The sequence below is a fragment of the Mustela putorius genome, unplaced genomic scaffold (assembly GCF_011764305.1).
Source record: "Mustela putorius furo isolate JIRA1106 unplaced genomic scaffold, ASM1176430v1.1 tig00000095_pilon_pilon_pilon, whole genome shotgun sequence".
NCBI lineage: Eukaryota > Metazoa > Chordata > Mammalia > Carnivora > Mustelidae > Mustela > Mustela putorius.
Genome location: NW_025421280.1, coordinates 36,700,355 through 36,722,456, shown reverse-complemented (window position 1 = coordinate 36,722,456; position 22,102 = coordinate 36,700,355). Strand labels below are relative to the sequence as shown.

General features: G+C 55.7%; 2 protein-coding genes across 7 annotated transcripts; one reads left to right on the top strand and one right to left on the bottom strand.

Moving 5' to 3' along the window:
- The first annotated feature begins 480 nt into the window (after window positions 1-480).
- On the top strand, window positions 481-9,341 carry TRIP10 (thyroid hormone receptor interactor 10). 2 transcript variants are annotated; one of them, XM_045085413.1, is made up of 15 exons: window positions 481-589; window positions 1,772-1,887; window positions 1,972-2,028; window positions 2,802-2,949; window positions 3,027-3,089; window positions 3,297-3,401; window positions 3,488-3,616; window positions 4,415-4,561; window positions 4,672-4,866; window positions 5,880-6,047; window positions 6,308-6,417; window positions 8,115-8,247; window positions 8,473-8,618; window positions 8,697-8,818; window positions 8,933-9,341. In XM_045085413.1, the coding sequence occupies exons 1-15, from the start codon at window positions 566-568 to the stop codon at window positions 9,079-9,081; spliced, it is 1,812 nt and encodes a 603-aa protein (XP_044941348.1). In that variant the 5' UTR covers window positions 481-565; the 3' UTR covers window positions 9,082-9,341. The 2 variants fall into 2 exon arrangements, with proteins under 2 accessions (XP_044941348.1, XP_004771672.1); XM_004771615.3 differs by lacking the exon at window positions 5,880-6,047 and having other exon boundaries at window positions 482-589.
- On the bottom strand, window positions 6,416-21,220 carry SH2D3A (SH2 domain containing 3A). 5 transcript variants are annotated; one of them, XM_013045337.2, is made up of 10 exons: window positions 19,950-20,288; window positions 17,094-17,230; window positions 15,250-15,599; window positions 14,818-14,894; window positions 12,427-12,911; window positions 12,180-12,295; window positions 11,839-12,013; window positions 11,639-11,750; window positions 11,125-11,310; window positions 6,416-8,121 (listed from the first exon to the last, which is right to left on the bottom strand). In XM_013045337.2, the coding sequence occupies exons 2-10, from the start codon at window positions 17,160-17,162 to the stop codon at window positions 8,111-8,113; spliced, it is 1,581 nt and encodes a 526-aa protein (XP_012900791.1). In that variant the 5' UTR covers window positions 17,163-17,230; window positions 19,950-20,288; the 3' UTR covers window positions 6,416-8,110. The 5 variants fall into 5 exon arrangements, with proteins under 5 accessions (XP_012900791.1, XP_044941372.1, XP_004771671.1 ...); XM_045085437.1 differs by lacking the exons at window positions 6,416-8,121; window positions 19,950-20,288 and adding exons at window positions 9,521-10,226; window positions 20,968-21,220; XM_004771614.3 differs by lacking the exon at window positions 6,416-8,121 and adding an exon at window positions 9,521-10,226 and having other exon boundaries at window positions 19,950-20,283.
- Window positions 21,221-22,102: the final 882 nt, after the last annotated feature.

Below are 22,102 nucleotides of genomic sequence, written 5' to 3'. Positions count from 1 at the left end.
CTGGGCAGGATCGAAGTCCTCCCATCCGCCCTGTGGCCGGAGGGAACCAGACCATTAGTAGGCCCAGCAGAGATGTCTGGAGCCGGGCCGGCCCGCAAGAGCGGGGTGACCTCAGGTTCTTCCAGCGATGGGGTGGGGGAAGGACCTCTCAGGTTGGGGTTTTAATGTCTTGTCCCTTTAAGGGATGGTTGAAGGAAAAGAGAAAAGTAAGAACAGTCCCTGGCGGGGTAGGGTTGGGGGAAGAGGGGCCCGGGGGATTTGGAAAATGGGTGGGGGTCCTTTAAGGCAAGGGTCCATTGGCGGCTGGTGGCAACTTGCCTTTAAGAGGGGGCGGGGCGTCCGTTGGGTCCCGCCTCTTCGGGGGTCCCGCCTTTAGGGCGCTGTTCTGGGCCTCCCTGCAGATGGGGGTGTGGCAGGGCCTGCGGGGGCGGGTCCGAGCTTGGAGTGGGCGGGGCCGGGCGCGCCGCTTCAAGCTGAGTCTCTCGGCGGCGGGCGGCGGGGACCGGGCGCGGCGGGGACAGGGCGCAGCGGCGGCGGCGGCGGCGGCGGGTTCGGCGGGAGCAGCATGGATTGGGGCACCGAGCTGTGGGTGAGTCCGATCGGCCCGGCTCCAAGTTCCTCCCTTTCTGGAATCCAGACCCCCTCCTCCTTTGCTTCTGCAAGACCTTAGTGGGGGCTCGGCGCTTTCCCCTTCAGAGACCCCTGGAGTCCCCGCTTTTCGCCTTTTCTCGGAGTTTCCCAGGGCGTTCCAGGACGTCCAGGATGAAGGGCGACCTTGCATGAGCGGACTAGAGAAACTGAGTACGGGGTTCAGAGTGAGGAGGGCAGAACTCCTGGGACCAGGCCGGGGCGCCCGGGCGAGGTCACCTATTTTGAGCACCCTGGCTGGGCGGCCGGCTTATCTTACGGCCCCTGGGTCCCTGCCCGCCGCCTGCCTGTCCGGCTTGGGCGGGGGAGGGGACCCCCTGGCCACTTTCAACCCCACGTGGGACCTATAAGTTCTGACCGCCCTTTCGGCGCCTCCGATCAACACCTTGGGGCTTGGGACGCTCTTGGGGGGAGGGGGCCGCGAGGCTAAGCCTCGCGGCCCCCTCCCCCCATCCCGCCCCAGGCGCTGGGAGGGGCCGCCCCTAGGCAGCCTCTAACCTCAGCTCTGGAAGCCCCAGGAATTTCCCCTTATCCTAGTCGGGACCTCTGACCTCTCCTTTTTATGGGGGCGGTGGCATCCCTGGGTTTCTGGGTGCAGCGGGGTAACTAGATTCCTTCTCCCACAACTCTGAAATTTATTTTGAAATTGTAGTGGAGTCAGTGGGGGGAACCAAATCACATATTGGGGGGACCCCGGGAAGCATGGCGACCCGGGTAACATGGTGCCTGTCTCCTGGACGTTCTGGGGCCCCCCAAACTGCGGTAAACCCTGCCCCTCTGGTCCTGACTCACGCCGGGCCGGCCGGATTTTCCGGAATCTTGGGAGGGGGGATTAGGGGAGCCGGGGCTGGGGGGAGTGGCTCAGCCCCATTCCACACCCCTCTTGGCGGTCTGGAGACGGGGACCCTGTAGTCCGGCTGGGGCCCCGCCTCTGTTCCCTGGCCCTTCCCGGGAAGGGGAGGGGGTTCCCGCCGGTTTCCTGCCTCCCCCTCCGGCGCCGCGCGGGGGCGGGCCCGGGAAGCCACACCTTCTCCTAGCTCAGAGCCTTGAGGCTTCTCTGGCGCCTGGTCCTCCGGCGGTGGGGTCCCAACGTGGTGATCCCGAATCCTCCACCCGCTTCCAGGATCAGTTTGAGGTGCTCGAGCGGCACACGCAGTGGGGGCTGGACCTGTTGGACAGATATGTGAAGTTCGTGAAAGAGCGGACCGAGGTGGAGCAGGCTTACGCAAAGCAGCTGAGGTGAGACCCTAGGGTGGACCCGCCTGGGGCTGGGGGAGGCTTTTGGAGCGCTGGGGGCTCAGGCTTTCTGCCTCTCTCCATTAGGAGCCTGGTGAAGAAATACCTGCCCAAGAGACCCTCCAAAGATGACCCAGAATCCAAGTAAGGATGGAGAGGAATGGCCAAGCTAGATTTGGGGGGCCCGGGGGGTTTGGTCTCACTTCCTGGCCCTCTTGTTCAGTTCTCACCCGATCCGGATCACCTGTGCCGGAACCTTAATTCCACTATTTTCCAACCCCACGACTTGGGGCAATTGACTTGAGTTTTGCTTTTGCGTCACGTATTAAGTGAGTGAGGTTCCAGCAGTTACTAACCCAGTGCCTCTAGGTAACTGACCTGCATTTTATGCCTGTTTTCCTCACCTTTGAAACAGGATGATGAGGACGATGATGATGGCCTTTAGGGCTCCTGCGGTCATTAACGGAGATAGTGCGTAGTTACATAATCCAAAAAGCTCTAGAAATCAGAAGATTGTTTTGGTACTCCGTTAGGCAGCAACTTCTGACCTCACTTAATGGTCCTCACATCCTTGGTTTTTATTCCACTTCATGTGACTAGTAATACCTCTCACTGCAAAAAATATTTATAGTGTTTGGTTACAGGATGCAGCCCCTGATCCCACTGGGGGGACGCATAAAAGATGGCATAAGCATTATATTCTCTTTCTAAACTTGAAAAATTCTGAGTTCCGAAACGCATCCCAGTTAAGGGCTTGGGATAAGGGACATGGACCAGAATTTATGGTTGCTTCCAGGAGGAATGTATTGGGGCTTACCCTTTTCCATGATGGAGGTGGTTCCTGGAGCATCTGGCTCCTGAGGGATGGGGGGTGGGTGCCTAACCCCGGCTCACCGCCCCCGCTCATCTTGCCCCAGGTTCAGCCAGCAGCAGTCCTTCGTGCAAATTCTCCAGGAGGTGAATGACTTTGCGGGCCAGCGGGAGCTGGTGGCCGAGAACCTCAGCGTCCGTGTGTGTCTCGAGCTGGCCAAGTACTCACAGGAGATGAAACAGGAGAGAAAGATGGTGAGTGGTTCCCTCTCTGGGTCTTCCAAGGACCGCTACCTCAACCCAGGGGAACCTAACCATTTCTGTTTGCACAGCACTTTCAGGAGGGCCGCCGGGCTCAGCAGCAGCTGGAGAGTGGCTTCAAACAGCTGGAGAATGTGAGTTTGTGGTCACGGAGAGGGTAACTGGCTCCTGGATCTGCCTGTGTTGTCTGGCCCCGAGCCCTTCTTGTCTCCTATGGGTTTCCAGCTTGCCTGTTGCACTCCCCCTCCCCCATTTGCTGATGATGTTCCCTCATCCCTGCCCCAGTCTCTGAAACCTTGCTTTCTTACCAACTCTCTCCCTTCTGGTTGTGTCCCTGGCAGAGCAAGCGGAAGTTTGAGCGGGACTGCCGGGAGGCTGAAAAGGCAGCCCAGACCGCTGAGCGACTTGATCAGGATATCAATGCCACCAAGGCTGACGTGGAGAAGGTACCTGTGAGCTCTGGGATGGGCTTGGAGGTCCGGCTGGGAGGGAGCCCGAACCTGACAGCGACCCCTGCCTCCCTGTTCCTCAGGCCAAGCAGCAAGCCCACCTGCGAAGTCACATGGCAGAAGAAAGCAAAAATGAGTACGCAGCCCAGCTGCAGCGCTTCAACCGAGACCAGTCCCACTTCTACTTTTCCCAGATGCCCCAGATATTTGATGTGAGTATTCCAAGCCCCCAGACCACTCCCTGAAAGACCCAGAAAGTTAACCAACTCTTACACATTTGTCAAAACCGTAGCGGCAAGTCCTGATCTCTAAATCAAAAAGGAACTAGAAATGACAGTGTGCTCTGTCTTCACTCAGACTGCTTTTTTTACGCCAGAGGTGGCTTTCATGTTTTTGGGAACTCCTATGCATTCTGCTAAGCCCCAGCTCTAACAGCCCCTCTGAAAGGCCTCGAATTTGCTGTCTTCTGCTTTAGCGTCTACACTGCACTCCATCTTGCGATAGGTAGTATCTGGGTTGGATCTGCTGTCTGTTCAAAGTCCTGGCTTCATTGTCCCCTCCTTTGAGAAGCCTTTCCTGACTCCCTAGGCAAGGCAAGAGCTCCTCACACTCCCCTCTCAGATCTCCTGTTGCATGTCTCTCCTCTGGCCACCCGGGGCTGGAAGTCCCTGTTTGATTTTGGTTTTTTGTTGTTGTTGTTGTTTTTAGAGAGTTTATTTATTTATTTGACAGAGATCACAAGTAGGCAGAGAGGCAGGTGGAGAGAGAGGGGGGAAGCAGGCTCCTTGCTGAGCAGAGAGCCCGATGCGGGGCTCGATCCCAGGACCCTGAGATCATGACCTGAGCCAGAGGCAGAGGCTTAACCCACTGAGCCACCCAGGTGCCCCTGATTTTGTGTTTTCCCCACCCGACTGGGCTCGGGGCTGGGGCCAGTGTGGAGCCCCATCACGTCTGCAGACTGAATCATGGCCCCTGGCCCCACGCATGTGCTGCTGTCTCTGCCTCTGCAGAAGCTGCAGGACATGGACGAGCGGCGGGCCGCCCACCTGGGGGCCGGGTATGGGCTCCTGTCGGAGGCCGAGCTGCAGGTGGTGCCCATCATCGCCAAGTGTCTGGAGGGCATGAAGGTGGCTGCGGATGCCGTGGATGCCAAGAACGTGCGTGTCGGGTCCTGGGCGAGTGGGCTGGCAGGTGGGCGGTAGCAGGACCCGGGCCCTAGTCCTGCCCCTGACTGTTTCCTGGCCACCCTCCCCACCCCGCCTCACAGGATTCCCAGGTCCTAATCGAGCTGCACAAGTCAGGCTTTGCCCGCCCTGGTGACGTGGAATTCGAAGACTTCAGCCAGCCCATGAACCGCGTGCCCTCAGACAGCAGCCTGGGCACCCCCTCCGATGGACGGCCTGAGCTCCGAGGCTCGGGTCGCAGCCGTGCCAAGCGCTGGCCCTTCGGCAAGAGGAACAAGGTGGGGACCGGGGCCCTCGGGAAGGGGAGTGTGAGTGGGGACAGGGGGGCCCCCACTGAGTCCGCCCCAGCCGCCGGGACGCTGAGTCCCGGGCAGGGATTTTCCTCTTGGCCGCAGGCCCAGGCTGGAGGGAAGGGAGGCGGCCCGGCTATTGGCCTGGGCGTCCCCCAAGGCTGAGGGGGCGCAGGGAGGGGCCTGTGGCGTCTGTCTGCTGCTTCTTGGGACGCTGGGAGCAGACCTGCTTCTGGGATTCAGGGCTGGATGAGGGCTTAAGATACTTGTCTTCAGGACTACCCTGGAGTCTCTCTTGATCCTGCCAGTGGGTCCTTGGGCCCCTGACCCTCAGGCTGTTTTTTCTTAAGATTTTTGGCTTATGACATCAAACATATACCTGGACCCCCCTGATTTATACCTTAGACACCCCCTAAGTTTACATCCCATGACCCGTTACATACTTCTGATCCCTCTTGACGTAAAATGGGTACCTCTCTGTAGTCACAAGGCTCCCCGAGCTTCAACCCACCTGTAACCGTGCTGACACTTCATGCCTTCTACCTTTCTCAGCTTGCCTCCAACCTCTGTGGCCGTACTCCTGTCTGAGATCTTGATTCCCTGAATGCATCTCCCTGTTCCTTCTAGACTGTGAGCCGGGAAAGCTGGGTGGATAGAACCCTGAGCCTCCCTGTGCTCTCCTTACCCCCAACCCCCGTGCTAGGTGCTGCAGACAGAACCCGAGGGATGGGTGACGTAGGCGGTAGGGAGGGGTCTGGCCTTCTGGCTCACAGTCTAATGCCCTCCCCACCACCTCCCGGATTTTTGTGTTGCTCTCTGCATGCACTTTCTATGTGTGATTGTGCATCTTGAGTTGTGGTTTTCTTACCGTTTTTTTTTTCCTTTTCTTTTCTCCATTTTGTTTTTCTTTGTTCTTTATGATGTCCGTCCGTCCATCCGTCCTTCTTCTCTACATGCTCCCACCCCTCCTGACCCACCCCCTCTCCTGCCCCCGCCGGTAGCCACGCCCCCCTCCCCTCTCCCCCCTGGGGGGCCCCCTGCCCTGGGCATTGCCTAACGGACCCCCATCCCCCCGCTCCGGCCTCGACCCTTTGGCCATACTGAGTGAGATCAGTAAGTCAGTCAAACCGCGGCTAGCATCCTTCCGCAGCCTTCGAGGCAGCCGTGGGGTAAGTGAAGCCTCCGGGGGAGGAGGGGGCGGCCCCAGCCCGCCCAGTGCCGGGTGGCGGGACCCTGGGCTCACTTCCTGCTGCGGGCTGGGCCCCCTCCTCCGGTTGCCAGACCCGGACCTGCTTTGCTCTGTGCATGGCCTTGCCCCCCAAGAACCTTGGGTGGGGAGGAAGGTGGACTTGGTATGTCTTTGCACTGTCTTAGAGCCTGGAAGCTGAGAATTCCTGATCCCAAACTCAGTCTTCTTCCCACCTTGCAGACAGTGGTGACCGAGGATTTCAGCCACTTGCCCCCAGAACAACAGAGAAAACGGCTTCAGCAGCAGCTGGAAGAACGGAATCGTGAGCTCCAGAAGGAGGTCGACCAGAGGTAAGGTTGGGGACAGGCAGGGAACAAAATAAAAGAATAACCGAATTATACTGAAATGGTAGTCCAAGCTCTCCCCAGCAAGCCCCAGGCCCTGGTGGTTTTATAGGTGATTCCTCCCACACTTAAAAGGAAACACTTAACTTCCCCTCCTGCAGCAAACAGAAAAAGAGTGAAAGCTGCCAACTCAGTTAGAGGCGGGTGGAATGACTTCCTGTATCAGTGAGAATTCAAGAAATTCAAATTCTGGACCCATTTTCCTTCACTTAGGATCTTAAATGCAGAATCCTAGCCAGACAGATATACTTTAAAAATAACGTTTCATGTGAAGGGGATGGTCGCACCTCAGCGCAGATGTACTTAATGCCACGGAACCGTCCACTTAGATGCGGTTCAAGTGGGAACTTTCGCATTAGTGCCTTTTACCCATAATAAAAACGTAGTTTTTTAAAAAAGACGAGTCATGATCCATTGGATGTTATTCCAGTAATGAAAAGATGGTTCAATATAAAAACACCTGTTCCTCTCATTCACTACGCTAATTGGCTAAAAGAAAACAACAACATGATTATCTGTTTAATAACTCAAACACTTAAAATATTCACAATAAAAAAATCTGCCAGGTTAAAAAAAAAAGTCTGTACTCACTTCTTCCAAGCAACAAGATCCTCCTCCCAGTCCTCTTAAATCATAGGAATGACATTTTGCTACTTTTGGATGGGCGGCCCAGTTCTGTTTTGCCATTGACGTGGAACCTCTTGGACAAAACTTTTATCGTATGAAGCTTTTGTTGGTGTGAAGTTCCATTCGGAACCTTGCAGTTCTTGAGTCTTTCTTTTTATTTTTTGTTTATTTTAAAGATTTTATTGATCAGAGAGAGAGGTCACAAACGATATGGAGGGGCAGAGGGAAAGGGAGAAGCAGACGCCCCGCTGAGCGGGGAGCCCGATGCAGGCTGGATTGCAGGACCCCGGGATCATGACTTGCGCAGAGGATAGAAGCTTAACCGGCTGAGCCCCCCAGGCGCCTCCTGAGTCTTTAGGATGTAGGGGTGAAGGGAGCATGCTGTGGAGTCTGTCCTTCAATGCCAGCTGTCCCACCTCTGCTTGTTTCCTCTTTTGTGGCCTGGATGTGGCATTAGGAAAGAAGTGGACCCCACATTTGACATTCCAAGGTCTATGCTTGTGACTACTTCTGCATGTGTATCTAGTCTTGGAGGAAACAGGAACTATTGCTAAGAACGCCGAACATGTGTAGATCCTATTTCAGATCCTATACACTATTTCAGATCCTTTACATAAGTTCACGGGCATTCCCCGGTTCGCCGGGGCAGAATCCTGATGGTCTTGTTGGGGGCTGTACTTCTGATGGCTGGCACGGGGCCTGGTATGCAGTGGGTATAGCATGTATTCGAATGAACGGAGACGCCCTTCTCACTTTGCAGCCACTCACATGCGATCCATGCCTCATCATCCCCATTTTCCAGATTAGTGTCCCGAGACAGAGGTCAGTAACTTCACCCAGACTCACAGGCGAGGAAACGCCCAGGCTGGGATTCGAACCCAGGCAGTAAAGCGCTAGTGTTCGCAGTGTAAACACTGGCTTATCTTGCTCCTGGCTCCTGGAAGCCAAGCACTTATTTTTTTCCGCTGGTGAAGTCATACGGGACTGTCCTTTCTGATCTGTCTGTGTCATCCTAGAGAAGCCCTGAAGAAAATGAAGGATGTGTATGAGAAGACGCCCCAGATGGGGGACCCTGCCAGCTTGGAGCCCCGGATCACGGAAACCCTGAACAACATCGAACGGCTGAAATTAGAAGTGCAGAAGTATGAGGTCAGGGAAGACCCTGGGGAGGGGTGGGGGCCAGCGGGCCTAGCTGAGTCACTTCCTGGGGGGGTGGAGGGGGGACGGCGACAGGGAGGTGTTGGGTGGGGGTGGGGCTCCAGCTGCTTCTCATCACAGCCCTGGGTGTGCATGGGTGATCTCAGGAAGCCTCCAGTCCCAGAATGGGCTGACCCCGCAGCCTGCCCTGGAATTGACCGTGTGACTCCCTCTCAGGCTTGGCTGGCAGAAGCCGAGAGCCGGGTCCTGAGCAACCGGGGGGACAGCCTGGGCCGCCACACCCGGCCTCCAGACCCCCCAGCCAGTGTGCCCCCAGACAGCAGCAGCAGCAACAACAGTGGGTCACAGGATCCCAAGGAGAGGTGAGCGCGGAGGCTGGCCTGGGTCTGTCCCCACCACCTGGGGGGCCTGTCCTGACCTGCTTCACTCTCCCCACCCAGCTCTGAGGAGCCCCTGTCCGAGGAGGGCCAGGATGCCCCCATCTACACGGAGTTTGACGAGGATTTTGAGGAGGAGTCGGCATCCCCCATAGGGCACTGTGTGGCCATCTATCACTTCGAAGGTGAGGCCCGCGTGTGGGTCCCATTGCCTGCGTCGGGGCTGGGCCGTCTTTTTGGCTGGGCTGTGTTTATCTTCACCGGAAGCAGATCTGAGCCCGCTGCCTCTCCCACGACAGGGTCCAGTGAGGGCACCATCTCCATGGCCGAGGGTGAAGACCTCAGTCTCATGGAAGAGGACAAAGGCGACGGCTGGACCCGGGTCAGGCGGAAACAGGGAGGTGAGGGCTATGTGCCTACCTCCTACCTCCGCGTCACGCTCAACTGAACCCTGCCACAGGCGGGAAGAAGGGGGCTGTTGGCTGCTGCTTCTGGGCCACGGGGGGCCCCAGGACCCACGCACTTTATTTCTGCCCCCTGTGGCTTCAGCTGAGACCTGTGTAACCTGCTGCCCCCTCCCCCCATCCCACTCCTCGTCCCAGAGGGACCCGCTGTGCCTTCCATATTGATGTACATACTCGTGTTTCAGATCTTTTCTTCCTGCCGCTGGGCTAGGGCCATTTTGTTTTATATAAAAAATTCTATAAAGCTTTTGGAGTCTGTGCCTTATTGGTAAATTTACAACCTGGGTTGGCATATGCAAATGCCAGCCTCCTTCCTGGCCACAGAGGGAATGAGGAAGGGGAGGTAAACTTGGGTACACCTTGGACATAACTTCCTCAGAGTTGTCTGTGACTTCAGTGTAGGGAGAAAAGCACCAAACATCCTTTCTGTGTTTACCGCAGCTTTACTGAGAAAAGGTGGTGTTGAGCACCTACTGTGTACCAGGCATTCTCCACCCATGCTATTTGAACACTGAGCTTTAATTAATCCCTTGTGACAACACCTGGAAAGTACACAGCCTCACTTTTATGTTGAAGGCAGGCCAGAGAGGTTGAGCCATTTGCTAGAAGTCACACAGCTCGTAAGCATTTGCATCTGGCTTCTGAGTATGAGATCTGCAAGTTCTTACCATTAAGAGTGTATGTTCCCCATTTGTCAGATATGTGCTTGGGGCTGGGAGGTGGGATAGGGCCTCCAGACACCTGGGTTTTCTAGTGTGGGGGAGGAGGCTGTCCCTCACCCTAAGATCCATGTGCCTTTTGGTGGAGTGGTGTGGGTTTTTGCAAATCTCCCCTTCCCCCTTGTGTAAGGCAGAATCTGGGTTCCCACTGCACTTGGCTATGTGCACAGCTTGGGGCAACTTCCTTGGTGTCTGCAGGGGGGTTTCCATAGCTTGGGTGTCCCAGTATGAAGAAGGGGGTTTGTGCTTTCAAACATCCGGCTCCAGGCGCTGTGAAAGGACACTGAGGACGCGCTGGAACTTCTCTAGACGTGCGTCTTGTGGCGCCCCGACTCCTCGGCTTCCCCAGAGGAGCCTCTGCACGAAGCCTGTGGTCAGGGCCTCCCTCAGCTGCGGGTTCGGCCGGAATCCTGGGGGCGGGGCCAGGCGGGCTGGAGGCGGGGCCAGGCTCCGGCTCGCCCCACCCTACACCTGCCTTCTGGCCTTAGAACTTTGTCCCAGCTGGGACTGTAGGGACTCTGCCCCGAAGCTCTACACCACGGGGCGGGGTTGACGGGGAGGGGGCTCTCGGGGTGTCCGCAGGACTGGGGGTGGGATGGCCAAGGGGCTCGGTGGAAGCAGGCTCTGCCAGGGTGCATGGGGGCAGTCCGTTCCAGTGCGCGAGGCCGGGTGGGTGGTGGGGGGGGGGGCCCTTAGGGGCTGTGCCTGGGGACGGAGCCACTCGGGAGGCAAGATTTGGAGTCTGGGCTGCCCAGTGCGACACATTTTGGGGGGAGACAGAGCCACGTTGGAGTGAGAGGCGTGCTTAGGTCGCCAGCGAAAGCGGAATAAGCCAGGTTGGGGATTCGGGAGGCTGGGCTGCCCAGGACGGGAGGAAGGGTTTGGCTCTGAATGCAATGGCGGGGGCTGGGGGGAGGGCGCTGTTCTACCAGGTTGAAGGACTGACTCATTTTGGAAAGAGCTAGGCATTGTTGGAGGGATCGAGATCCTCTGGGGGCAGGGTCGTTTCAGGTGGGAGCGGGAACGGGGTGGGGGCGGGGAGTGGGACTCTGTGGACGTGGCTCTGGGGCGGGGGGCCAACCCTTTTGGGGTGGAGAGCACTATTCCTGTCAACACTGTTGGCTGCGACTCGGACTCGGGGTGAGAGCTCCCCGGGGGCCGGGCCGTCCCGGCTTGGGTGGGGCTCCGGGAGGCGTGGCGGGAGGCTCTGGTGCCTGGCCTGGTGGGGTTTGGGGTGCTCGGTTAGAGCCTGCGGGGTGCTCGGGAAGTGGGGCCTTCTGGCAGCCGGGAGCAGAGGGGAGCACTCACCTCGTAGGCGCCGGGCTGCTGCCTCACGGAACTTGGGCGCATCCCGGGCCACCTGACGCGCCCGGTGCAGGGTGCGCAGCAGCCGCTCGCAGCTCTCGTCTAGCGGCCCCGGGAGTTCCTCGCCCTCCAGCAGGCGCACGGCCGGTGCCACGTGCGGCAGCGCCACCTCGCCCGGCTCGCAGGGGCCTGTGCGGGGAAGGGCTCTGAGCTAGGCTTGGGGCCGAAGACGCGGCCAGAGTGAAGAGGGTGGGAGACTGGGTCGAGGCGGACCGTAGCAGCAGAAGCCCAGAAACACTGGTTCCAGCCTAGCATGGAGCAGCAGGCCCGGGTCAGCGCGAGGACTGGGGCGGGGGCGGGGCCTAGGGTTCGGGCCCCAGGGCAGAGCGGGACGCGAAGGGCGGGGCCTAGAGCGAAGAGGGCGGAGCCGATGGTGAACTGACTTGACGTGCGGGGCCTAGAGCGGGATTAGGATTCGGTTTAGAGCTGGTGTGCGGCGCCAAGGGCCGCCACTCACCCGCGCCCTCATCCAGTGCCCGCATCAGCGGCTTCAGCTCCTGCTCGAAGGCCAGCGCCGCCTCCGTGTGGCTCCTTCTGAGCTGGCGCCACGTGCGTTCCAGCCGGGACACCTGAGGGAGGAGCCCTGATCACGCTGTCTCTTCCCTCTTCCCCATCACCTGCCCTCGGGCTTCCACCTCATTTCTGCTCCCCACGCACCTGGGGCATGAGCAGGGCCCCCATGACCGCGGCCAGTCCAGGCAGGTCCCCGGCCGCCCCTGGCCGCAGCGCCAGGGCCAGCTCCACCAGGCCCCTCAGGGTGGCCGCGCGCTCCTCCAGCGGCCCCGCGCAGCCCAGCACCGCCAGCGCCCCGGCCAGCGCCAGCGCCTCGTGTCTGTGGAGGTGGAGAGCGAGGGTCTGGGGGCAGTGGAAGATTTGTAACTCGGAGGTGAGGGGCGTCGGGGCGGGGGGGAAGCTTTGGCTATCTCCCCTCCTCCCTGGGGGGGTCCGTGAATGGGGGGAGGTTTGAAGGCCCTGGGGATTCCAAGCGGCTGGCTCACCTTTCCAGAAGTTCCAACCTCAAGCGATGCCCATGGGGAAGTGTGAGCAGCTCCAGGCCAGAGGCGACCCCCATGGCACACCGCTGAGCCTTGGTCACTCCTAGGAGGCCTGTAGCCTGGGCGGGGTTAGGGGGAGGTTAGCGGGGAGGTCAGCGGACGAGAATGAGTATATGGGTGTGAGGTGCTTTTGGGCCTTGGCCTGGCCTCAGCCCCTGTCTGGGGAGGAGTGGCCCAGTAGTCGACACACCTGGCAATCCACCAATAATAGGTGCAGGGCCGTGCTCCCAGGATGGTGCTCCAGGAATAGGTCACGGAGAGTACTCAGGACTCTCGGTTCCAGGGGCCGATTCTGGGGGCCCAGCAGGCAGAAGGGGTTGTTAGGGGGCCAGAAAGAGATCTCAGCCTCGGGTCTTACAAAACTTCTGTTCTCTTCCTCCTCCTCCTCACTGGCTTCCCACCATGGGGCCTCTGTCTCTGGGCCTGTGTGGCCCAGGGGGGTTCCTTGGGCACTGGGCACTCGGGGCACCAGCTCACAGTATGTTGGGGGGCATTCAGATGCCTCCCGCAGCACCAGTGAGGGTGTTCGAGGTGGCTTGGTTGGTGCCTTGGCATGAAGCTGCCCATCGGAGGCTCTGAGGCTGTCAACAACGGACCCCAGAGGAGACGGGGTCTTCAGCAGCCCGGGGTCACTACCCATCCGAGGGAGGGCGCACATGGGCACAGCGGAGGCTCCTAGGGGTCAAACAAGACGGAATGAAGGGGGTACACAGAAAAGATAGCTGGATGGGGTGGGCGACTTGATGGGTTACCCCCCCCAAGTCAATAACTGTGTCTCTTGGACTTACAACTTCATCTATATAAATGCTACACACTTATCAGTGGTCTGAAAATGAACTTTCTTTAACACTTAGGTATGAATTCTGAATACTACAGTTTAAATGTGAATTCTTTGTTTGTTGCCCCTCTGACGTGCAAAACTAAAATAGAAAAAAAAATTATTCAAAATTCACAAAACTCCAAAAGCATCGAAGAAACTACACTTATCAAACTTTCAAATGAAGTCTGTGGCATGGTTGCTTCTGAGGTTATCAGAACTTAAAGCTGCATCCAGACTATTGGGAGATGCTGTATTTACCAGCCATATAAATAGGCCCACTTAAAGGGACTTAAAACCTTCCCATGGTTCTAGCTCATTCTGAGTGAAGGCCAAAGTCCTCAGAGTAGTTAAAAAAAAAAAAAAAAAAAAAAAAAGCCCCAGATCTGAGTCTCGGATAGTTCAGCTCCACTCACATCCTTTTGGTTGAATGAACAGTTCACATTCTTGTTTTGGCCCCAGGACCTTTGCACTGCCTGTTCCTTCTGCCGGGGTCACTCTCACCACCCCCAGATAGTTACATCATTTCCTCCTTCACCTCTTTCAAATCTTTCTTCATGTGGCCTGTCCTGACTACTACTTAAAATTATAATACTCCCATCCACCTAGTCCTAATCTCCCTGACTCTGTTTTACTTTTAACTTTTACCCCAAAGCAGACTCATTTTTGTTGTCAATGTCCATCTTCCTCCAGTAGGATGTTGGAACCACCGGGCAGAGGTCTTTGTCTTTCTATTGAGTGATACATGTCAGCACTTAGTACAGCAGCAGGCAGTGAGGCTTCAGGGTGAATGGGGAGTGGGGAGGCAGGGCAGATGGGGCAGACAGGGCATAAGGAAAAACCTCTTTTAAGTAGGATGGGTCAGCTACTTTGAGGAACTCAAGTTAAATGAGAAGGAGTCAGTCAGGAAACGATTAGGGGAATAGGTTTTCCCATGACCAGAATGGTGAGTGCAAAGACCCTGAGGCAGGAACAAGACTGGTTGGAGTGGGGTGCCTGGGTGGCTCAGTCATTAAGCATCTGCCTTCGGCTCAGGTCATGATCCTAGGGTCCTGGGATTGAGCCCCAAGTTGGGCTCCCTGCTCAGCGGGAAGCCTGCTTCTCCCTCTCCTACTCTCCCCCATCTTGTGTTCTCTCTCTCAAATAAATAAATAAAATCTTTTTTTTAAAAGTCACCCATTTTAAGCCCCTACAAAAGTGTCTGTGAATTTCTTAATCACATGACAATTTTGAAAGTCTTTTTTATTTTATTTTATTTTATTTTATTTTATTTTATTTTATTTATTTATCTGATAGAGAGAGATCACAAGAAGGCAGAGAGAGAGAGGGAAGCGGACTCTCTGCTCAGCAGAGAGTCCAATGCGGGACTCCATCCCAGGATCCCGATATCATGACCTGAGCCAAAAGCAGAGGCTTAACCCACTGAACCACACGGGTGCCCCGAAAGTCTTTTTTAAAAAATGATTTTATTTATTTATTTGACAGAGACACAGCAAGAGAGGGAACACAAGCAAGAAGAATGGGAAAGGGAGAAGCAGGCTTCCTGCAGAGCAGGTAGCCCAATGCAGGGCTTAATCCTGGGATCCTGGGATCATGACCTGAGCCGAAGGCAGACGCTTAGTGACTGAGCCACCCAGGTGCCCCACAATTTTGAAAGTCTTATTGTCTCCAGTTTCCAAGAGCTTAAGTCATCTGTGCCGTATCAGTCAGGCAGTGAGTGGCAAAGCAATCTTGGGGCCCTGTGCTGTCCTGGTAGACCCTTACCTGGTTCAGAGTGGTCTTCTCTTGACCGCCCCATGTGCTCCAAACCTGCGGGCTGACTGTCACTCCACTTCCTAGCCCTGGGGGACAGAGAAGAGGGAGATGTGTAGTCCCACCCTGAGCAGGGCAGCCTCCACCGATGCCCAGAAAACCCTCTATCTAGTCACTCAGCACCAGCGGACCCCAATCAGGGTGCTCTATCCCAGGGGACACCTGACAGTGTCAGGAGACATCTTTCGGTTGTGGCAACTGGGGGTGGGGTGGAGAGGATTCTATAGGCATCTAGTAGAGACCAGGGGTGCTGCTCAATGTCCTACAATGCACAGCACAGCCCCCCTCGCCCCCCCCCCCATCAATCCAGACCCAAATGTCAGTATCGGTTAGTGCACAGGTAGGTATCAGGTGTCATTGGTGAGGTAGAGAGCCTATGATTACCTAGGCAGCTCTGACCGAGCTGGACTCTCTAGGAGGGTGTCCTCACTAAAACTGCGTCGAATGGGTCCGTGCCGTATCACAGGTCTGGAGGCCACAGCCCCTGTGGCCCGGGACAGTGGACGCTGCCCGATCACATAGCTGCGAACCAGGGAGGGCAGGCTTGGGAACCGTTCATCCTCCAGCTGGAAGAGGGCTGAGGGTCGGCCTGGCCGGGGACGCAGGGCCACGTGGAGCACCTCGAAGTGCAGGGCTGAGCCCTGCCAGCGGCAGGAGATGACGGGGCGGCCCGCCCGGGACCCGGAGGCTCGAACTAAGAAGTCCCCGTCTTGCTGCAGGAGGGCCTCAGCCTTCTGGGGGTGGAGGACAGGAGGCAGGGGGCTTAGCCATCAGCCCAGATCTGCAGTTCTTGTGATTCCTCACCCCCACCCCCACACCCAAGAAAAGCCACCCCAGAGACCAGGTGGTTTCGCAGCAAACCATTTCCCAGTTTTCTCATGGGCACACCTCTGGAATACATTTCCCAGGCTCCCTTGCAGTTAGTCGTCATCTGACACGATCTGGCCAATAGGATGAGGCCGAACCACTGCTGGGAATGTGCAGACCTGGTTCACACAGCCCTCCTGCACAGGCCTACAGGTTCTGTCCCCTCCTATCAGGGGATGTCCCCCAAGGCCTTGTGGAAGGTAGAGCCACAGGCTAGAAAGAGCTTGGGTCTTGATTGACTTCTGGAGCTCCACATTCCCCACTCCTCAACTAGCTTGTACCGTAACATGAACAGCCCCAGAATATTGGCTGTGTTTAGCCAGGGACATCTCAGGGATGTTTGTTGCCGCTGCTAGCTAATACTGACTAATGCAACATCCAACCTGAGTAAATGCACAAGGCTTGGTGCACAGATGTGGCTTCAAAAAGTGCCATTCGCTGGATCCTTCCAAACTGATTGCAGCCTGGAAATCCTGTTATAAAAATGTTCAGGCAGTCTTATGCCAGCTGTAGTGGCCGGTGTGGAAACGGGCAGGGGCCACAGCACCAGAGGGAGGCAAAGCGGAGCTGGTGATGGGAACTGATGACTGAAAAATCCGTATGGTGCACACATGTAGCCTTTCCTACATGCCAGGCCCTGCTGTGGGTGTAAAACATATGAACTCATTTAATCCTTCGCCAAGGTTAAGCAGTAGATACCATCACACCCATTTTACAGATGGGGAGACCGAGGCCCAGGTAGGTCAAATACCTTGCCCAAGGGCATACAAAATGTAAGTTGTAGGGCTGGGATTTTTAACCACTAAGCAATAACGGACTCTCACAATTTGATTGGATGGCCAGGGTCCCAGGACTCCTGAGGGTGACAAATGAGTAAGATTTGGGTTGAGCGCGAGATATCAAGAGTGCACAACACTGACTGAGCACTGACTGTGTGCCAGGGCCTGTTCTAGACCCTGGAGACACAGTGATGAATGACGCCAAGGCTCTGCCCTGTGCGGGGTGGGGGGCTGGTAAGACACGTGACAATGAAGCACAATGAATGAACATGAATGAAGAAGATAGATAATGTCTAAGAGTAGTCACCGAAGGTGATAAAAGAGGGAGATGGGACCCTGATGGCCGCCGGTGCCTGGGACCCAGATGGAGAGATAAGCAAAGCCAAGAGTCCAGTCGGAGAGCATGCCACGGTACCAAGCAAGCTTCAAGACAGTCCCCAGACCCTCAGCCACTCCTTCCAATAGACCTTGGACCTTGGTCCTTCCCCCAGGACCCTAGCAGTCCCCAGAAGTCCCCAGTAGTTCAAGGGCGGGAGAGGTTCCCTATCAGAGGTGCTGAGGCCCTGCAGAAAGCGGAGATACCTGACGGGACAGGGGGCCGTGGTACCAGGGCTGGCTGGCAAGGTCCTCTCCATCCTGTAGCACCTGCATGGAGCTCTTGGGGGCAGAGGGTGCAGGGGCTGAACTCTGTACTTTCAACAGTCCTCAGTCTTCCACATCTGTAAAATGGGAAGAATTATTCCTGCTTCCTAAGCTTCCTGGGTGGCTGGGTCAGCCTTTCCATATTCCCCTTAGTTTTGGAGACAGTAGCCCACATCCTATCAACCGTAAAATGCAATTCTCTCTCTTTCTCTCTCTGTATTCTAACATACAAACATATTCTAAACATAAAACATAAACATATTCTAAATATATAACATATAAACATCTTTTAAGTTAAACAAGTTACTCATAGAAATATATATACATTAGATTTTGTTTATATATATACATGCTAGATTCATATACATACATCATATAAATTAGGCTATGATTAACTTCAATTTAGAATTGGCTGTGATCTCATGGAAGCACTTGTGCATTCACTAGGATTCTTGCAAAGGGAGAAGACCTAGGCACTCCCTTCAAATGTAATGCAATTTACATGCCGATGATATGATGCTATATTTCAGAGAAAACTCATGACCTAATTCACTCAAACTAATATTTATGGGGCCCCCACCATGTGCCAGGTGCTGCTGGGCACCAGAGGCCCAGCAGTGAACAAAACAGGGGTATCCCTGCCCTTGGAGACCTGCTGTTCCAGTGGGGGAGACAGTAATTAAGAAAATAAATAAGGAGATGAAGGGGTAGATAGATCAGAAAGACGTAAGTGGGAAAATAAAGCCAGGGACAGAATATGAAGATTCAGTGGTGGAGATAAGATTTTCCATAGGGGGGCCGGGGAAGGTCTCAGTCAGTGACAACTTGGAGGATTTTGAGGGAGTGAGCCAGCTGGGCGAAAGAACATTCCAGGCCAGAGTGAATGTATTTGAGTAATCACTACCTTCTAATCAGTATGTGTACACACTCAAGAATTCCCAAGTTGTAAGAAAATCTAACCCATACGTGGCTTTCCAATGTAACACCATTTCTTTAAAAAATGTTATTATTTACTATTATATTTTAAAGTAAGCTCTGTGCCCAGCATGGGGCTCAAACTCACAACCCTGAGATCAAGAATCACATGCTTCACCGACTGAGCCAGCTAGGTGCCCCTCCGATGCAATACATTCTAAAGACATTAAAAAGTCATATTTTGTAGAAATGCCAGCAAACAGCAATTTGGCATTTGCAGATTCTTAAATTTTGGAGCCATGCGGTTTGTTATTATTATGGTCAAAAGTCAGGTCTCTGACATTTTGGGACTCCCTTGATATTGGCCTGGCCTCAGGCCCTGTGTGTCTCCAGTGTCTGGTGGAGAAAACCTGCCCTGGATGGGAGGGAAGCAGCAGGTCCGTTTCTCATTTCCTCCACCCCTAAGGGGTTCTGGGCCTGGTTGGGTGTGCAGGGAAACAGCACCAGGATTCTCTCATCCTGAGTCAGCAGGGCCTTGAGGGCCAGAAATGGGCAACAAGTTCCCAGGCCCGCCCCAGGTGCTGCATGCCTGAACACCAGGTGTGTCTCCTGGATGCCTGTGTACTTCCTGTTTGTCAGCTGGGCCAGGCCAGCCTCTGTCTTGAGTCCCCAGACGCCAGCTTCCTCTGTCTTGTGCCCTCTTTAGTGGGCAAGCACGTGGGCCACTCACAAGGCTCTGGTTGGTTTGGAGGAGGGGAGTTTGGATGAGGGGGGAGCGCAGAGTGGGCGCAGGTTAGACACAGGCCAAATAAACCCTCCTCCTGCCATTCATCCTTTGGAATAATTTCTGGATATTTGGGCAGGGGAGAGAGGAAGGGAACAGAATCAGGAAGAAAATGGGGTAGGGGCAGACATGGAGAAAAGAAGGGGGTTATTCATGCCCTGTAGACCACACCTATGTACACACATGTGAAGGGGGTCAACTATACACATGGACACGTGGACACAGTCGGACACAGGTACTCAAACATGACATTGAGCAAACACTGATTGGTTGAGCATTTACTATGTTCCAGGACCTGTTCTTGACCCTGGAGACCCAGTGATGAATGAGATCAAGGTTCTGCCCTGTGCTGTCCGGTGGGCAAGACAAACGATAAATAGCACACAACGAATGAAGAAGATAATGTCTACGAGAAATCACTGAAGACGATAAAATGGGAACGTGTGGTAAAGAAGACTGGAGGAGGCAGCTACTGTAAATAACGTACAGTCAGGAAGGTCTCTCCCACCAATGTCACCAGGTGACATTGGAGCTGAGCCCTCAGTAAAGGGAAGGAGACAGTCGCGCAAAGGTTCAGAGAAAGAGCAGTTTCAGACAGGAGATAGGGGGTGGGGTGGGGGATGGGCGGGTGCACAGCAAGCGCAAAGGCCCGGGGGTGAGACAGCATCAAGGAAGCCGTTGTAGCTGGAATGCACCGAGCAAGGAGCTGAGTGGACAGCGGCGAAGTCGGCAGGGAAGTAACCATTCTGGTGCACCCCAAATTCTCATGTTAGCGGGATGCCTTGGGGGTTACGGAAGGGTTTTAAATGAGGGAGGGGCGCGATCTGGTTTGTGGTTTAAAAAAGATTGTTCAGGCAAAGTGGGAACAGGGAGATTTTCGTGTTGCACAGGAAACACGCTTTGAGATGCACTCCCAGGTACGCCCAGGTACACGGACACGCGTGACGCACAGCACTCGGCGACCCTTCTACGTCCGCTGATGCTCTTGGACCTACACTCAGATTCTCTCTGCGAGCCAGTGGCCCCCCCTGGAAAAGAGAGGACTCCCCTCCCACAGTAACCCCCGATCCTGGATATGCCTGGGGCCCCTCACTCACCTGGGCCGGGACCCGCGGAGCTGGTGACAGGCTGGGGCCAGGCCGAAGCCTGAGGCTCTACGGCTCCGGGACCTCCCTCCCCGCCCCAGCCGGCCCCACCTTCTCCGGCCGCACCCGCGGGTTCCCGAGTCAGTTCACCTGGCCCCGCCCCGGAGGACTCCGCCTCCGAAGGTGGCCTCTCAGGACACCCGCCCTCCTGTCTCCGCTCCACCCTCTTAGAACGCTTCTCGGCACTAACCACGCCCCTCTGAAAACCACGCCCACAGACCACGCCCCCTTGGGAAAATCCGTCTGCCCCTGCGGCCTAGAATGTCGCCTCGCCCCCATCGGTTGGCAACGCCCACACGCTCCTCGCCCCTCTTAGTCCCGCCCCTTAGCGCTCGGCTCCTCGGTTCCTCGCAGGCTGGTCCTAAGTACCCCGACCCCTTGGGACATGGGGAGGAGTGTTTCTCTCCTCACCCCCAGGGTTCCTCGAGGGGACAGAACGGCCCCTTACGGGCTCTCCTGCAGCGCGGGGTTGGCGGCTGCTGTGACGTAGAGGTGCGCTTCCTCCAGACCGTCCCCTTGGGTTTCCGGGAAGGGAACTCCAGTGCGTGTCGGGTTTTGTGGAGACGGATGCGGGAAAACACGACAGGCTTCCCCGTGTAACAGCGGGAGGGAGATGAGCTAACTCTGGGGGATTACGGCGTGGGAGACATTCAGGTGGTTTCCTTGGTGGGAGGAAGGAGGTGGGAGGGGGGCTTCCATCACGATGCTTGGAGCAAGCAGGGAAAGGTTGGGGGAGTGGATCTGGAACGAAGGGAGGACGGTCTAGCCGCGTTTATCGAGGGCTCTGCGTGCCAGGACCGGTCCGCTTCCTTGACCTGCTTCAACGCATTTGATTTTTACATCGACCTCTCAGTGAAGTAGGTGCTATTTCCATCACGTCCATTTTCCAGATGGAGAAACGGAGGCAGGGGGCAGCGAAGCCATTTGCCCAAGTTGACCGGCTTGGGAGTGGCGCAGACGGGATTCGTACCTGCAGCCCTGGAGCGTCATCCTGCCGTCCTCTCCTGCCTCTGTGCAGGCCCACGATCTCTCAGCCCTTCCGTGCTTCCAAATGGTGAAGGTTACCGGCACCCATTTTACAGATGAGGAAATGAGCGCCCGGGATGGTTGGAGATGAAAAGTTTCGGTGCCTGTGGGATCGCAGAGCTGGTGATTTCCAGGCTCGGCTTTCCCCCGCGCGAATGTGGAAGAGTCTCGAGGCTCAGGAAATGCTGGGGGGAGTGTCTTTTCCTTGACCTCCTCTCACCTAGTATTGGTTCGGTTGGAGGGTTGGGCGGTGGCGGGGGGGGGGGGTATCTCCACTGAAAGAGACTAGCGCCCCCTAGTGATGAAAGAAGTAAGAAAATCCAAGAGGGGTGCCTGGTGAGGCAGATGGGGGAGGGGAGTCTATGCAGCCTAGTGAGGTGGAGGTGGGGCGAGAGACCTTGTAGACAAAATGATTTCAGGTAGTGATGAGGTCTACGAAGGCTGTAAATGTTTGCCAAACGACTGGATTAATGAGCGACCCCCTCGAAGTCTATAAGGAAAGACACGGTGGTGGGCAGGGCCCGAGCCATACCTAAATGAATTTGGGGATGTCAGAGGTAGAGCCAAAAATAAAAAAAAAAAAAAGCTTCCAGCCATTTATTTATTCATTCAACAAATACTTGCGGACCATGTATTTATGCCAGGTGCTGGGAACATATGAGACAGGTGAGATTTCTAAATAAACAATAAAGAAAGAATTATGATGAAATGTCAGGTTTGTTGGATGGTGTTCAGGGCTTCAGTGCAGGAGAGTGGGAAAGAAAATCTGTGATTTGAAATGGAGAGATTTGGGAAGATTTCATGAGAAGGTGACACTGAGCAGAGGTGAGGGGGTCACTGTTGGAGGTGAGGGAGCTAGCCATGAAGTTACTTGCCTAAGACCCCAGAGCACCATGTGCAAAGGCCCTGTGGCAAGATTTAAGATTCTGGGGTGGCCTGGTGTCTTGGAGGAACAGTGCCTGTGTGGCTGGAGCAGAAAGTGGTGAGTGGAAGAGGTGAGGGCAGGGAGGGGACAGGGGCATGTCACGGAGGGTCTGGTGGGCTGCAGGGCAGTGGGCTGGAAAAGCGGAGGGTCGTCA